Source organism: Euwallacea similis, chromosome 9, assembly GCF_039881205.1.
Source record: "Euwallacea similis isolate ESF13 chromosome 9, ESF131.1, whole genome shotgun sequence".
Lineage (NCBI taxonomy): Eukaryota > Metazoa > Arthropoda > Insecta > Coleoptera > Curculionidae > Euwallacea > Euwallacea similis.
In genome coordinates this window covers 201,814-215,226 of record NC_089617.1, presented here as the reverse complement: position 1 = coordinate 215,226, position 13,413 = coordinate 201,814, and the positions used below count along the sequence as shown (strand labels likewise).

Below are 13,413 nucleotides of genomic sequence, written 5' to 3'. Positions count from 1 at the left end.
GCGCTCTTGATTAAGAAAACTGTTGCTTTATGTGGCAAAATTGGAAAAATTCGTTTAAGGTGCGGTTGTACTGTTTTGTAGGGTCAACCAAGTTTCACTTCTATAATTTCTTTCTATTAATTTGCGCTTTAGTGTGCACATCTTCTTTTAAATTCAAAGTTAGGTGAGGGAATAAATGAAACTGAATATTTCAGTCGGTTGAACTAGGCGGAAGGTTAATTACTCCTTTATTCACAAAATGAGGAGACATGAATAAGTAATCGAGTATATTTAAGAACACTTTCGTGGCGAGTTCTTGGAGATGTTAAATTTTAAATTCGTTTGCTAAGCTTTATTGCTTTTACTTCCAGTAAATTAGATGCTCAAGCACGTTAAAAAAGGAACATTTTTGTTTGATGGCGTTATTGAAAAATATAGAATTGTGTTTATGTTACCATAAATTAGAATGCAGTTCATTTTTGAATATAAAGTTCCAAACTGCAACGCTAATATGGTTAAGGGCCGCACGAGGCAAATTTTAGTTTAAACGACGGCAACTTTTAGAAGCCGAACTCTAAATTAGTTTTTCAGACAATATGGGAAGTTTTCCTGATTGTAAATTTGGTGCTGTTTATGCTTCCTTGATTACACGCTACGAGAAGTTCTCTAGCTCTGCACATTAGTTAGGGATGTTAGTGTTCTACAGTTAATTTAGTTATAGTTGGTCTATGTAGCAATTAGCTTCTTGATATCATCATATTATAAATCAGCTGGATGCCAAACATATGCGAAGTTTTTGCCCTGATATTTATTTTGTTGATGTCAAGTTTAATATCCTGTAGAAGTGCAAATTTCTTACTTCGATTTGAGAGAATATTAAAACGTTATTAAACATAATAGAAAATGAAATCTAAGAAATTCCACTGATCTCAAATTTTAATATTATAGTTAGTGGAATTATTTAGATTTCAAATACTTCCCTAAAAATTCCAAGAGAAATGCTGCGTTGCCCTTTCATCTTTCAAGTGAAGTGAAAATATTTGAATTCATTTGACAAGTACAAGGTAAGCTTGTGAAGAAGTACCTACTTCTTAATAAATTTTTATTTCATATCTCAAAAGCATCTACATTTTTTAATATAATAAGAAAATTTTGAAGGTATTTAGTGTGGTAAAATGACCGTTTCCAGATAAATATAATGTCAAAAAATGAGACTGATCTGGATTGCGAGTTTTCAATAAACCCATTTTTCTAACTTTAAATAGGTATCTTTTTTTAAATATGAACATCTTCTTCCTTGGACGGAAAATGGATATTTGTGGAAATAATTTAGTATAAGAGATGCGGGATAAAATATGTAATGAGAAATGTACGATGATGTTGACAAACGCCGTTCTTGCCTGGCATATAAGTAATTTTATTCACGACCAGTATTGTGTGTGTGTATGAGGCTTTCTGTATCTTGATCTAAGGAATACTAAGGTTTATCTTAAGGAAAGCCAATTCATCAGGCTAATCTTTTAAGATGAAAACGTCAGCTGGTGCGAGCAGCCACGCAATAGTCGCAACAAGGTAATGAGGAGTTTGAATTTTGAAGTTATACAGGGTGTCGCAAATTTTAGACTACAACAGTTATCCCAAAATTTTGTAAAGATAAAAGTAAGTACGGTTTAAGTGCAAAAGGTATAGATTGAAGGCAGAGATGTAAACTAAAAATAATTTTGATATTCGCCGTGTTATTTGCCCAAAAAAGTACATTATCATTAAACTTTTTAAATTTTAATGAAACCCCTTGTATATAGATGTGTATTTGGATATCTCACATTTTTATAAGATTATTTAGTTTAAGATTTTTTTTTCGGTTATTTTCAATTTTTTCGATTTTTGACTATTTTCAACCGTTATAACTTACGAATGATTCGAATTGTAGAAATTTAACAAATTTCAAAATTAGTACTCAGATTTGCCTTGAAAAAGTGACATAGCAAGTGAGTGCTATTTTGCAAAATCGTTCACAAAGGCGAAAATTTAAAAACTGCCATAATTCAAACGTCCATATTTCGGAAACAATTAAAAATCGGAATAGGATATTTTGAGCGAAATAATTTTAAAATCCAAACATGTAATGAAATATTTAGTTTCTCATTGTATTACTTCGAAATTACTTCTCCATAAAGGCTCAATTCCTCACGAACTTCGATAACACTCGAACAATAATTTGGTCGAAAAGGTGCGTTAGATTCGTGTTTCCTTGAACACAAACTCCTACATACAATTATAACATCGAATATGATATATAATATCGGGCATCGTAGAAGACAAAATATCTCGACCCTCCTAGATTTAATTGAAAATTTCGCACAGGATTTAATGTGAGTATCTTTGATAGTAATATTCGGTCCGCAGACGGTATAGAACCTGGAGGATATACGGGTGGTAAGGGGATACTTATCTAATAACGAGGAACAAAACACCCTCACATCCTAGTGTTGAACAATATTTCACTGCCCAGTAATATCGTGTCATTTGGGACCTAATACATATTTTGGAGCACTTTGCTGTCCTTTCAAACAAAAATCTTGGGCAACTGCAATTTTTTAACAACTACTCTATACGCAGATTTTAAAATAATTATCGACAGAATACTGAAATCCTAATTTCAGAATTAGTTGATTTGAATAAGGCCCGGTAAGATGAAATGAAAGTGGATTCAGATGAACCAAACTAATACTTGAGCCATCCCATAAGAATAACATTACTGTTGTCAGATATAATGAATGAAATTAACTTAACATCAATGTTATTTGGGGTAGTGCCATTTTGTAAATCATCACCCAAATAGAATGGCTCAACTAACTCTTATACACCTGGGTTTAAAAAAACAAACTACTTGCAAGACGACCCTGTGAGAAAACGTTTGACATGACGAGAGCGGCCAGTCAATCAACATTTTAGACATGTCGCGTGTCTTTCCAATTCGGAACAGTTATAGCAATTTTATTGTACTGCTGGCAATTTGATCGTGAGTTACATTACTGATATGGTTATTTTTTCTGTGTTATGCTGGCTACGATTGATTTAAATGGCAAATTTAAGAAAATAGTGCACAAAAACGTTTCCCGTAGTTTTCTCACCTTAACTATTTAACTATCTGAAAATGACTGACATTGTAACAATTATTGTTCAACCTCAAAAGGAAAAAAAAGATGTAAGTTTCATAGGCCTATTGACGCATTCCTCCATTACCTACTCGTCGCTTCGCTTGTCGTTATGAAAACTTCAATTCGTGCGTCAATGTGTTGTCTTATGAAACTTGTATCTTTACGCGCTGTTATTTTACTTCCCAACTGTCTGAAAAGAAGAACAAGATACCCGAAGGATACCAAATTTTTTAGCTTCTTTTGATTCGCTGACCTCAGGGAATTGCACGTCTCTTATTTGTACAGTATGTTACGCAACACCTACATATATAATGATTATATGAAAAAGTTCTGATGATCACTTTAACTTGTGGTTCAACTTCCAACCCTAAACATACTTCAACCTTCTTCCTCAGTGAACAGCTAAAAGGACGCAGCACAAAGGATTAATAGCAATTAACTAAGCTAATTCAGAAGTTTTCCATGCAAGGTATATTACGGAGTTAGCATGCAATTTACTTGAAGAAAACAATTCAATTTGCCTTAAAATGTGTATGCTAACATTTCAAAAGAGGCAAGATTTGTTGCCAGCAATGACGTCGTAACCCAGAGCACATTTAAGGATCTAGGACGAGGTTTAATGGCGTAATTTGACATAACACTTTACTTTTATTAAACACTTTATAGACATACTGGGCAGTCTGAGCAGGAAAGTAGGTTATTTTAAATAGAAATTGCTGAAATTTTTTTATGTTAAATAAATACTCTAATAGACTTTTGGAAATGTTGTTTTAACATGAAAACTTGTTTTACGCTGTGGTTAAATTAAATAAAGCAATTTTTACAGTTCGAAACGGTTATGGTAATTTTATCTCCTTATGTTGGCCTCGATTGATGTTCTACAACTTAAATAATATCCAAAACTGTCAATTATTTTTCCGCAATGCTGCCGCCCACCAACTTTTGACAATATTAAAATTACTAAATCCTTGAAATTTATAATTATTTTTGTTTCAGCTCAATAGAAAAAATATTGTAAGATTACTAAAAAAAGGTTTTGTTAGTGCATTTTTTGGGTCAAGCGAACAGAGAAAAATTAATTGAAACGCCACCGGATTTTCTCTATTATGCCATAAAATAATTGCTTTCTATTTTCCCTTAAATAAAATCGTTCTATTTGTTGGCAAAAACAAAGCGGCTGTGACTGCAATTGGGATTAGCAAGGTTTTTACTAGACCCTTTTTTGAGCCATGGAAAAAGGGAATTTATCTAAATGCTACATGAACTGTCTTCTCTTTTTTCATGCATTACTCTTTTTAATGATTTAAAAAAGAGGCTCCTTCTCTGTGGTCATTCAACTATGGTTCGATGGGGCACCACTCGAGGAAGTAAATTTAATTTATTCAATTATATTTGTATAACTTAAAGGAATACGGATACTCGTATGTGACAGACAATTTTTCATTCTTCAGTTGAATATACAAAACATCAATAAAGGTATCTACGTCAGAATACGGTCGCACTAAACGGCCATATACAGAGATTTATGCAAATATTTCCATCCAATCTGTGCTTATCTGCTACGGGGTTCAATGCCAATTATTCCACTCCAGCTCTTATTGTTGGAAGTTTTCCATAACATATATTCCAATAAACCTAATTTGAAATTCTGCTTATTCGGCGTTTTCGCAACCGTATATTTATTGCAACGTATAATGCAATTACTTTAGTTGCTTAAACTTAGATTTAAAAAGATTTAAAAATATTATTCAAATCAACGAATAAACATGAGAATATTCAGCGACTAACAGTATTCCCTAGTATCTTGATGGCGTGTGAAATGAGGTCAGGCAGGAATTGAAATAAGACAGGTCATCGAAGCAAGAATGATGTATGACCTCTTTTTACTCGGACCATTGAGCATTAATAGAACTTTCCCTTGTTAATGCTATTTTCGGTGGAGAGGTCAAAAGGATGGAGAATCTAAATATGGATATCGGACAAGCCACTTTATATGCCAGATTGCAGAATAAGATTGAATTGTTACTACGTAAATCAGCAGTCTTCCAGTAAATTTCTTTTGGACTTGTAGGGATCTGAAATATCGCTTTTGTTTCCAACAAATGCAGAAAGAAACTTAGGGAAAACGTCTTGGTTTGTTAGGGATTGTTGTGTCAATTTTCACCGGGTTTTTAGAGGTCTTACGGGATTGTTGGAAAGCTCGCAACATTAAGACACATTAGATTATAGGCAATCGTTTATTTATAATCATCTCTGTGGTTATAGACATTTTTGATAATCAATGTAAACACACAAGTACAAAGAAAAACGACTTTCAAACCATCCAGTTTTTCACAAATATTTCCGGAAATTTGTTGAACTTTTTCTAATCTTAAAGCAGTCTGTAGGCATGAAGGTTAAGTCACCAACTTTATCCTAATTTAACAAGTCTCAGATCTCTTCGAATTACTGAAGTATGTATCTATGTTTGAACTCGAAAATCGGGCGCTGTGTATAATTTCACACGACTTAGACTTTCAAAAATGGGCAATAGTAAAAAACGTAACAAATGGTGGCTTGTATTTTATCTCATACGATTCGTAGTAATTCGAAGAATTTCTCGTTCGAAGGAAGAAGATTTTAATCCTATAATATAATTTTTCAAGTTTTTTCAAGAGAGCAAAATTAAATTATAGGATTAAATCATTGTTGTTCTCAATCTTATGCGACAGAAAGAAAATTACAAGAAAATTGGAAACCCGGGAAATCCGGCTCGGAGAACCAATGTCTGCGCTGGGAAATCAGTAAAGGTTTCTGATTGTCAACCAGAAATTAATGAATTAAAAAAGATAATTATGAAATAAGTGGCAATGTAAAAATGTATACAAATAGAAAATTGTCGAATATACGAAGATATAGTTTTTTAGCAGTTTCTTCTTAAGGCGTCGTCTTTGGACGCAGCTGGAATGCGCAACAGGCAATTTTATTGAATTTAAAACATTACGAAGAGACATTGATGCCATTTTTAAACGCTTGAATAATCATTTTCACTGTTTTACCACACGATTGAAGTCAACTCGTACATGTTTCATACCAGATTTCTTTTAATAAATTCCTTACTTTATATGGTCTAAAAACATTTTTTTTTAGATTTGGTAAAACTGTTTTTCTTTAAACATTTAAAAAGTATAAACTAAGAATGGTTATCGCAATATCAATATTTCGATTTTCCTCATATTATCATGTTCATCAGAATCTTCTGAAAATATCTATATTCGCTACAGTTTTTGATGTGTTCTCACTCGACATTTAAATGGACAAAGTAACAAGTTTTGCTTAAGGATTCAACGGGATTTTACGACATTGATATAGAGAAGATCCATCCATTCCAACTTCATTAGAACAAATCGCCCATCCAAATTCTAAAATTTAATTAAGTCAATTTTGAAAGCAAATAATTTTTGGGACAAATTTGCAAACTCAATCTAAAATTATATTGTAATATTTAGTCAATGTCGATTTCTCTATAGTCAATCGCACGTCTTTACTTCCGTCTCTTACGAATCTAAAACACTGAAAGAGTTACAACAGCATCTGGATTTTTATATTAGCAGATATTTCCTAAATATCTCTAATTTTTATTCCGCATTTTCCGCTTTTCTAAATCGAATTCTGATAAAATTTTTTATTTTATTCAATTCCCTGCGTTATTATTACTTTACATCTCAAATTCCAATATGAGCAATTTTTTACTTTCTGAAAAGAATTATTATTGCCTCTTCTACGAACACTCTCAAGAATAAACCCAACGCTTTAATGTTGAAAATGCGATTGCATTAATCCTGCACTACCCTTCTTATATTATAAGGGTAAAAACAGTTCTTTTTTTCTCATCGCACCACTTCTTGGTAATCTAGTAAAAGCTCATTTTTCATAGGCAGGACGATGTGCCTTTTCAACTCTACCTCGAAATAATGTTAGTTTTTGAAACTTTTTTTATTTACACACTCTTGAACGAGTCCTTTAACATCATGGTCCATTAGGGCTCCAGACCGCCTCTAATGAAAACTAACATCTTCACCATCATGGAGCAAAGTGAAGTCTGGTTAAATTTAGTTCCCTTCCTCAAAGACATTAGTTATCTCTATGTTATTATAGAGTCTTGTGCAATATAATTACTTAGAAATTTAAGACAAGGATGTAATCAAACTCCCCTCTTTTTCTTAGGCAAACAAGGAGCATAAAAAAGTTATAAATTGCCTTTATAGATAATTTCTAAGATTGCGTAATTTATTAAAGGAGTCGAGCACTAAGTGGATTTATTATCACAACCGTGACAAAGAAAGTAACTTTTCTTGCTTTCCTTCCAGGAATTAATCCATCAACCACCTCTTTTTACAGCAGCTTTTGCGATATTTCGGTCTTTGTGGAGATCGCTCTGGCAATATCTCGAATAAATGAGATCCCATTCGTTGGAGGCGAAAGCTGAAGATGCAGGGGATTTGAACAACTTTAGCGTGCAGTTGTCCTAAAAATTTCTGAGCAATGGCTTTATTCAGCATTAGCAGGATTCAGATTCTTACATGGGATATGGTCTGGATGGATTGCTGTTTCTCGTTTCATGGAATTACACTCGCTTAAATGAATACAAGGGAAAGGCTTTTGACTACGGTAAAACGACAGGTGGCATCGTCATTGTTATGTGGATGCTGAAAATTCATATAACAATAGATGAGAATATGAAATGTTATGATTATATGTCTCATTCCAGCTCTGCGTTTAATTCACTCGAGCACTTCAAAGACCAGTTCTGATCCTATTGGATCTCCTCAGTTTGCTTCATCTCGAGTCAATTAAATACATACAAAAATCGGTAATGTCAACAACAAATATATTGAACTTGCAGGAAAATATCCTTCCAGCGTCATATGCCGTGTTGTTTTTTTATTACTCTTGGTTATAGGTCGACTCTGGACACTAGGTTTTGTTACTTACTAGATTTGGTTGAAATGCAGCAAAAAGGACATGGCAAATGACGCTAGTTGGATATTTTTTTTCAGGTTCGACATACTTGTTATTATATTTACATCGCAGATTTCTGCTTGCGTAAATTAAACGCAGAGCCGAAATGAGCCACAAAGTTGTAATAGCCTTCGATATTTTCATATTTTTCTTATGATGTGTAATATTTTTTCTATGAGAGTGCGACGTATTAGAATTGATTATATATTTTTATGGAATTCCTAAGTCAAATAGCTTTAACCCTTTTGTATATATGTAGAAATTTCTCTATTTTTACGACAAAGTTGAGGCACGATTAGGAAATCTTTGAGTTGTATATAGTGATAGTGCTAATATTGTTAATTAGGTTAGGCCTGTTAGATCTAAGATGAAAGAGTTGTGAGGGGGTTGATGTGCCCCTATAGAACGCCTATGTATGTCGCAAATTGGTTAGAAGTATTCTCGTCAATTAAGAGGGTTTTGCAATCGTTATCTTTATGCGATTTTAATATTTTATGATTAACGTCTAACCACCCTTTGTCGGTACTTGTGGGAAAGGACCGGCAAAGGACCCTTTGTCGGCGTTGATGAGAAGTGCGGCCGCGCTTTGTCGGCATCTATGAGAATGTACCGACCAAGTGTTATCAGTACCACGGTAACGTCGCAGGTGGTGTCATAAATTGATAATTGCTTTCTAGCCAGGGGACGACACTGTTTAATTACGCTTAGTTTTAGTATTTAAGAGCGCGCCGAATCTAGAGGGTCCTCTTTCTTTCGAGTGGCTCATCTGAACTATTATCCGAAGAAATCCAAAAAGTGTATTCGTTAATATCAATAAATTCTTTAAAACCTTAGACAACGTTAGAAAAATTTACATTTTTATCATTCAATTTTAAATAATTATTTAGGATCTAAAACGTCTAAATTTTCTAGTGTTTAGTAGGTACATATAGAGTACTTTACACACAGATAACTAATATTTGGGCATCAACCAACCGAAAAATTCAGTGAAACATTATCTGAAGATTTCAAAAATTGGTTTTCAAGAGGGTTTCTTATAAATCAACACTTTAGTTCGTAAGAAATTTTACATAATAAATTCGTTTCTTCGTTCCTTGTCAGTTTACAATTCAAAGATTAGCTGACAAGGAGAGAGCAAAACGATAATGCCTTGTAATTCTATTATTTCCTTATTCATCTCTCTCCTTAAATGCGCAACGCTTACAACAGCATTTGAAATTAACTTCCTTTGCTTAGCAGCTTAGTCTAGGATTTGAAATTAGCATTAAATATGAAATGTATTAAAATTTATCGTGTTACAGTCAACTGCGATTTAAATTTTCGTTCCTAAATTATTTCCAATATATCAAAGTTAGTCAATAGACCCGATCTGGATTATAATAAAATTTAACATATTTCAAAGTTATGCGAACGTCGATTAATTCTATAATACGAAATTGTATTTGCATTTGTTTTATAATATATTTCCGTATTTTAAATCAGAATAATGCTAATTTCTGAACGTTTATTTACCATAAATTAAATTAAACGAGAGGCAATTTAGCAAAAGTATTAACATAAATTGACAAGCTTGCTATGGAACAAAAAGTGAAAAATGTTTCTGTAAAAACGTTTCCAGTTGGACTTGGAGCAACCCTTATCTCAAAAACATACTTACCAATAACATTTAATCTAAATGGTAATGACATCTTGGGTTCGGTATTCACTTGGCATTCATAGATACCCGAGTCTCGAATCTGGGGAAATTTGATTTGTAGGGTCCAGTTCGAGGAAGACTTCTCAGAGCGGATTATCTGAAAAAAAAAAACATAGATTTGTACGTAAATATATGTAAAAAAAGTGAGCTGATATATCAATGTGCAATACACTTTGGCCTGAAGGATTTTTGACTTGGAATTTGATCGTAAAAAACATGAGGTCCTTAGTGGTAAGGTGAATGATAGTTGAGGCTTCAAAGATACGTTTGCGCATTGCAAAAACATATTTGTAGATGGACGCATTCATGAAACAGTTTTCACGACTTAATGCTGCACCCTCCTGGATCGCTGAAAATATTACTTTTCCAATGCAACAAGATAGCCTAAGATATTAGCTTTTCGGTACTACCACACAAAACGGTCCAAACGTATCAAATAACGGAGCTTTTCCAATTAGAAAAGTGAGGCGTGCAAGAGTTAAAGTTTCAAAAGCTTCGGGAGCGATTCGGAGTTCTTACGATTTCCCTGCTTGACCGATTTCGATGCTATTCAGGTTTCGAATGCCCTCGAGGATTATCGATCTTCTGAGTTTCGTCGCAATTAATCGATATTTGCGACCTGTAGAGTTCGAATACGAAAACGAAATTTTAAGGAAATTTACATTTTTCAAGCATCACATTATTTCGGCCTTTGTTATTTCATCAAAGAAGTTCTAGCAGTATGATACTACTGTGAAACTTTTGCTGGTGTGGAGTGGAGGTATTACCGCATTAATAACGGCTCGAGATGAGAACGGGAAGTATTCTACAATTGTCTATATGCAAGTCAATTGAAGATTTGGCGCAATCAGTCAAAGAAAAACCCTGTAGATGACAAATAAATTGAGAAGCAAGGACAACACTGCTAGAGAGAAGAAAAAAAATGAAATTGTTGAAACGCAAAAACAGCTCACTCGGAAGATGGAAAAAGAAAGACCTAGTATTAAAGAATTAACGTTGACCACTGCCAGTCACCAACGGTAGCTAATACACGTTAAACTTTGTGGCAGCAATTACGCTACGAATGTGCGCTACGCTGTATTAGTCGTGGTCGACTGGATAGCCGTCTTTTCTTTAAGGAAAAAGTAATTGCTTTGGATTAATATCCATGGTTGAAAATTTGCTTAAATGTAAAGAACGTTTTTACGAACGAGTGAAGTTTTCATATCGTTAAAGTGTACTACCGAATGATCCATTATAAATACGTTTATCATCTTAGAATTGAGTCAAATTTATAATATGAATTGCACTTGTGAATAGATCAGTTTAAGTATGTTGATTGACTGTCTTAAGTACAGACATAACCCCTTGCCTATCATCAATAACGATGACACGCTATAATCAAAATTATGTTTGTAAGGCACGACAAGGCACAATAATTTGTAATCAGTTAAGGCGTGTATTCCCACAGATATTCCCGGAAGTGTCATTGATACAAACTAGGAATCAATCATCCTGATAATGAATTAATGGCAGGGGAATTAAATTGTGAACAGCCTTAGGCAGGATGTATAGGACAGATCCTAACAAATGAGACCCGGGAGGAACAAAAATAATCCATTGTGGCGAAAATTGATCTCTGCCTTCGTGAAATTTTATTGCAATATTAATAAATTATTCCTTGGAAAAGCAGCTTCCAGAAAACGTTTTTCTTATCCATGAGACGCTTTGAATCGGTTCTTGTAGTAAGCTCGAACAATGAAAAATGTAAAACCCGACAGAAAATCATGTATACCTGCAGGAATATTGACGCACGAGCTGACTTTCAATGTACCAACATGTACATTCATCCTGGAAAATGTAAAAATTCTCCTGTAGAAAATTTATTTCACTTTCAAACAGTATTGCTCCACGTTTTTATATAAGTAAATTTTGAAGCAAGTGAAATTGGCACCTATATATCACACGAACGTACCTTAAAAGAATTTAGAGTGGCAATATCGAAGTCAAATTGTATGGAGGATAGATTGGAAGTTTGCGTCATTTGATTCACTTTGCGAAGCCTCTTTTATGGGACAAATGTGAAGAGGGAATAAGGAGATGTTGGAAAATTCATGATAATGTTTTTATTCGTGAATGCGGTTTATTATTTTCTTTCTGTACGTTGGGGGTAATAATATCGACTTATCTAACTCCTAGTCAGTTTAAGATCGTCACTCAATCATTTGAAGTATATAAATGGAACGAACTGCAATTAAAAGTGCTTTTTAGTTTTGCTCAAATAAAAACTGGAAGATATTATTTTTGTTCTGCCTTTGTTCCGGTTTTAGGGGTATTGTGAAAGGGTTTCTCCGCAACGAGGTTAAATTCAAATTAAACGCCTCTTTCAGAGATAAATTAAATTTACTGCCTTTCGTAATAAGGCACTTAGAGGTCACAGAGCTGATATTAGTACCACTTTGGTCTAATTTGAAGTGCCTCATGGATTCCGCATGGAAATAGGCATTCCAGTAATTTTTAGAAGCGATATGTACAACAAGGTAACATTTTGCTATTTGCTCTTTACGGACCATACCATATTTATACAAAGTTACAAAAATATTGTTTTATCGTTTATTTACACATTGCACGAAAGATCAATAAGCATCATTCAAACCTCAACATGAGCTTGACGTTACTTCTAAAGCGATGGGAGAATGGAATTGAATTGTGAGAAAGCTCTGCATCTTGATAATGCAATTTTAGAGTTAATAGTTACTTATAGGGAAAAAAGACATATCGGAATAATCGGACATAAGCGGAAGGAATATGTAGAGAGATTAAGGCTAGGAGTGTGTAATGAGAAGTAAATTTCCTCTAGCTAATATGAACGAAGGAGCAATGTTCAAGAACATTGTGAATTTCGTTATATATATAAATTTAAAAAAAAAAGAATTTATGGGATAATTCATTTAAAAACAAACTAAAACAACCTCCTTTCTCGATGCTTTTCATAGTTTTGGCATTTTCAAACTACAAGAATATTTTTCAAAAGTTTGTCTGATCCAATAGGATTTTTTTAAGGGGAATAACATTGCCTGAAAACAATAAGCATTAAACTTATCGAATTTAGGAAACGTAATAAAGAATCGCTCTCAAATAAAAAGAAACTTCTTAAAGGCCCAAATCATTTTTCAGATGTCTATTTCATGCGTCAGTTTTCAAATTACTATATTTGTAAAACGTAAATTGGAAAAGTTTCAATAATCGAACTCTTACAACCATAAAGAAAAACACGGTCTGACAGCCAAACAATACGTTACTTGATAGCTTGGCAATGATACTTTATTAAACCATTTTAGACTTAATGTGGACATTTTCAGATCACAAATTGAAAATTGCCAAATGCAAAATGATCTAATAGTAACCGATTTTCTAGGAAACGTGATGCAAGCTGAATGTTATTGGTTACTGCATCAACTAGCAATTGTGGGTAATTAGAATATTTCCTGTTAAAATAATTTTGAAATATTTATGAGCAATATATGCATATACGAATATATCCATCAGTTAATTCTATCATTCTACTTTTAGCAGTCAAACACATCTGCAAAATGC

At 33.4% G+C, this 13,413-nt stretch overlaps 1 protein-coding gene across 1 annotated transcript in view; it reads right to left on the bottom strand.

Moving 5' to 3' along the window:
• The window catches only part of LOC136410656 (limbic system-associated membrane protein-like), a 117,438-nt gene that overhangs the window by 19,467 nt on the left and 84,558 nt on the right, over positions 1-13,413 (bottom strand). Inside the window, exon 4 of the mRNA XM_066392914.1 lies at positions 9,799-9,934. Coding sequence (XP_066249011.1) covers positions 9,799-9,934 — 136 coding nt within the window. The remainder of the gene's footprint in view (positions 1-9,798; positions 9,935-13,413) is intronic.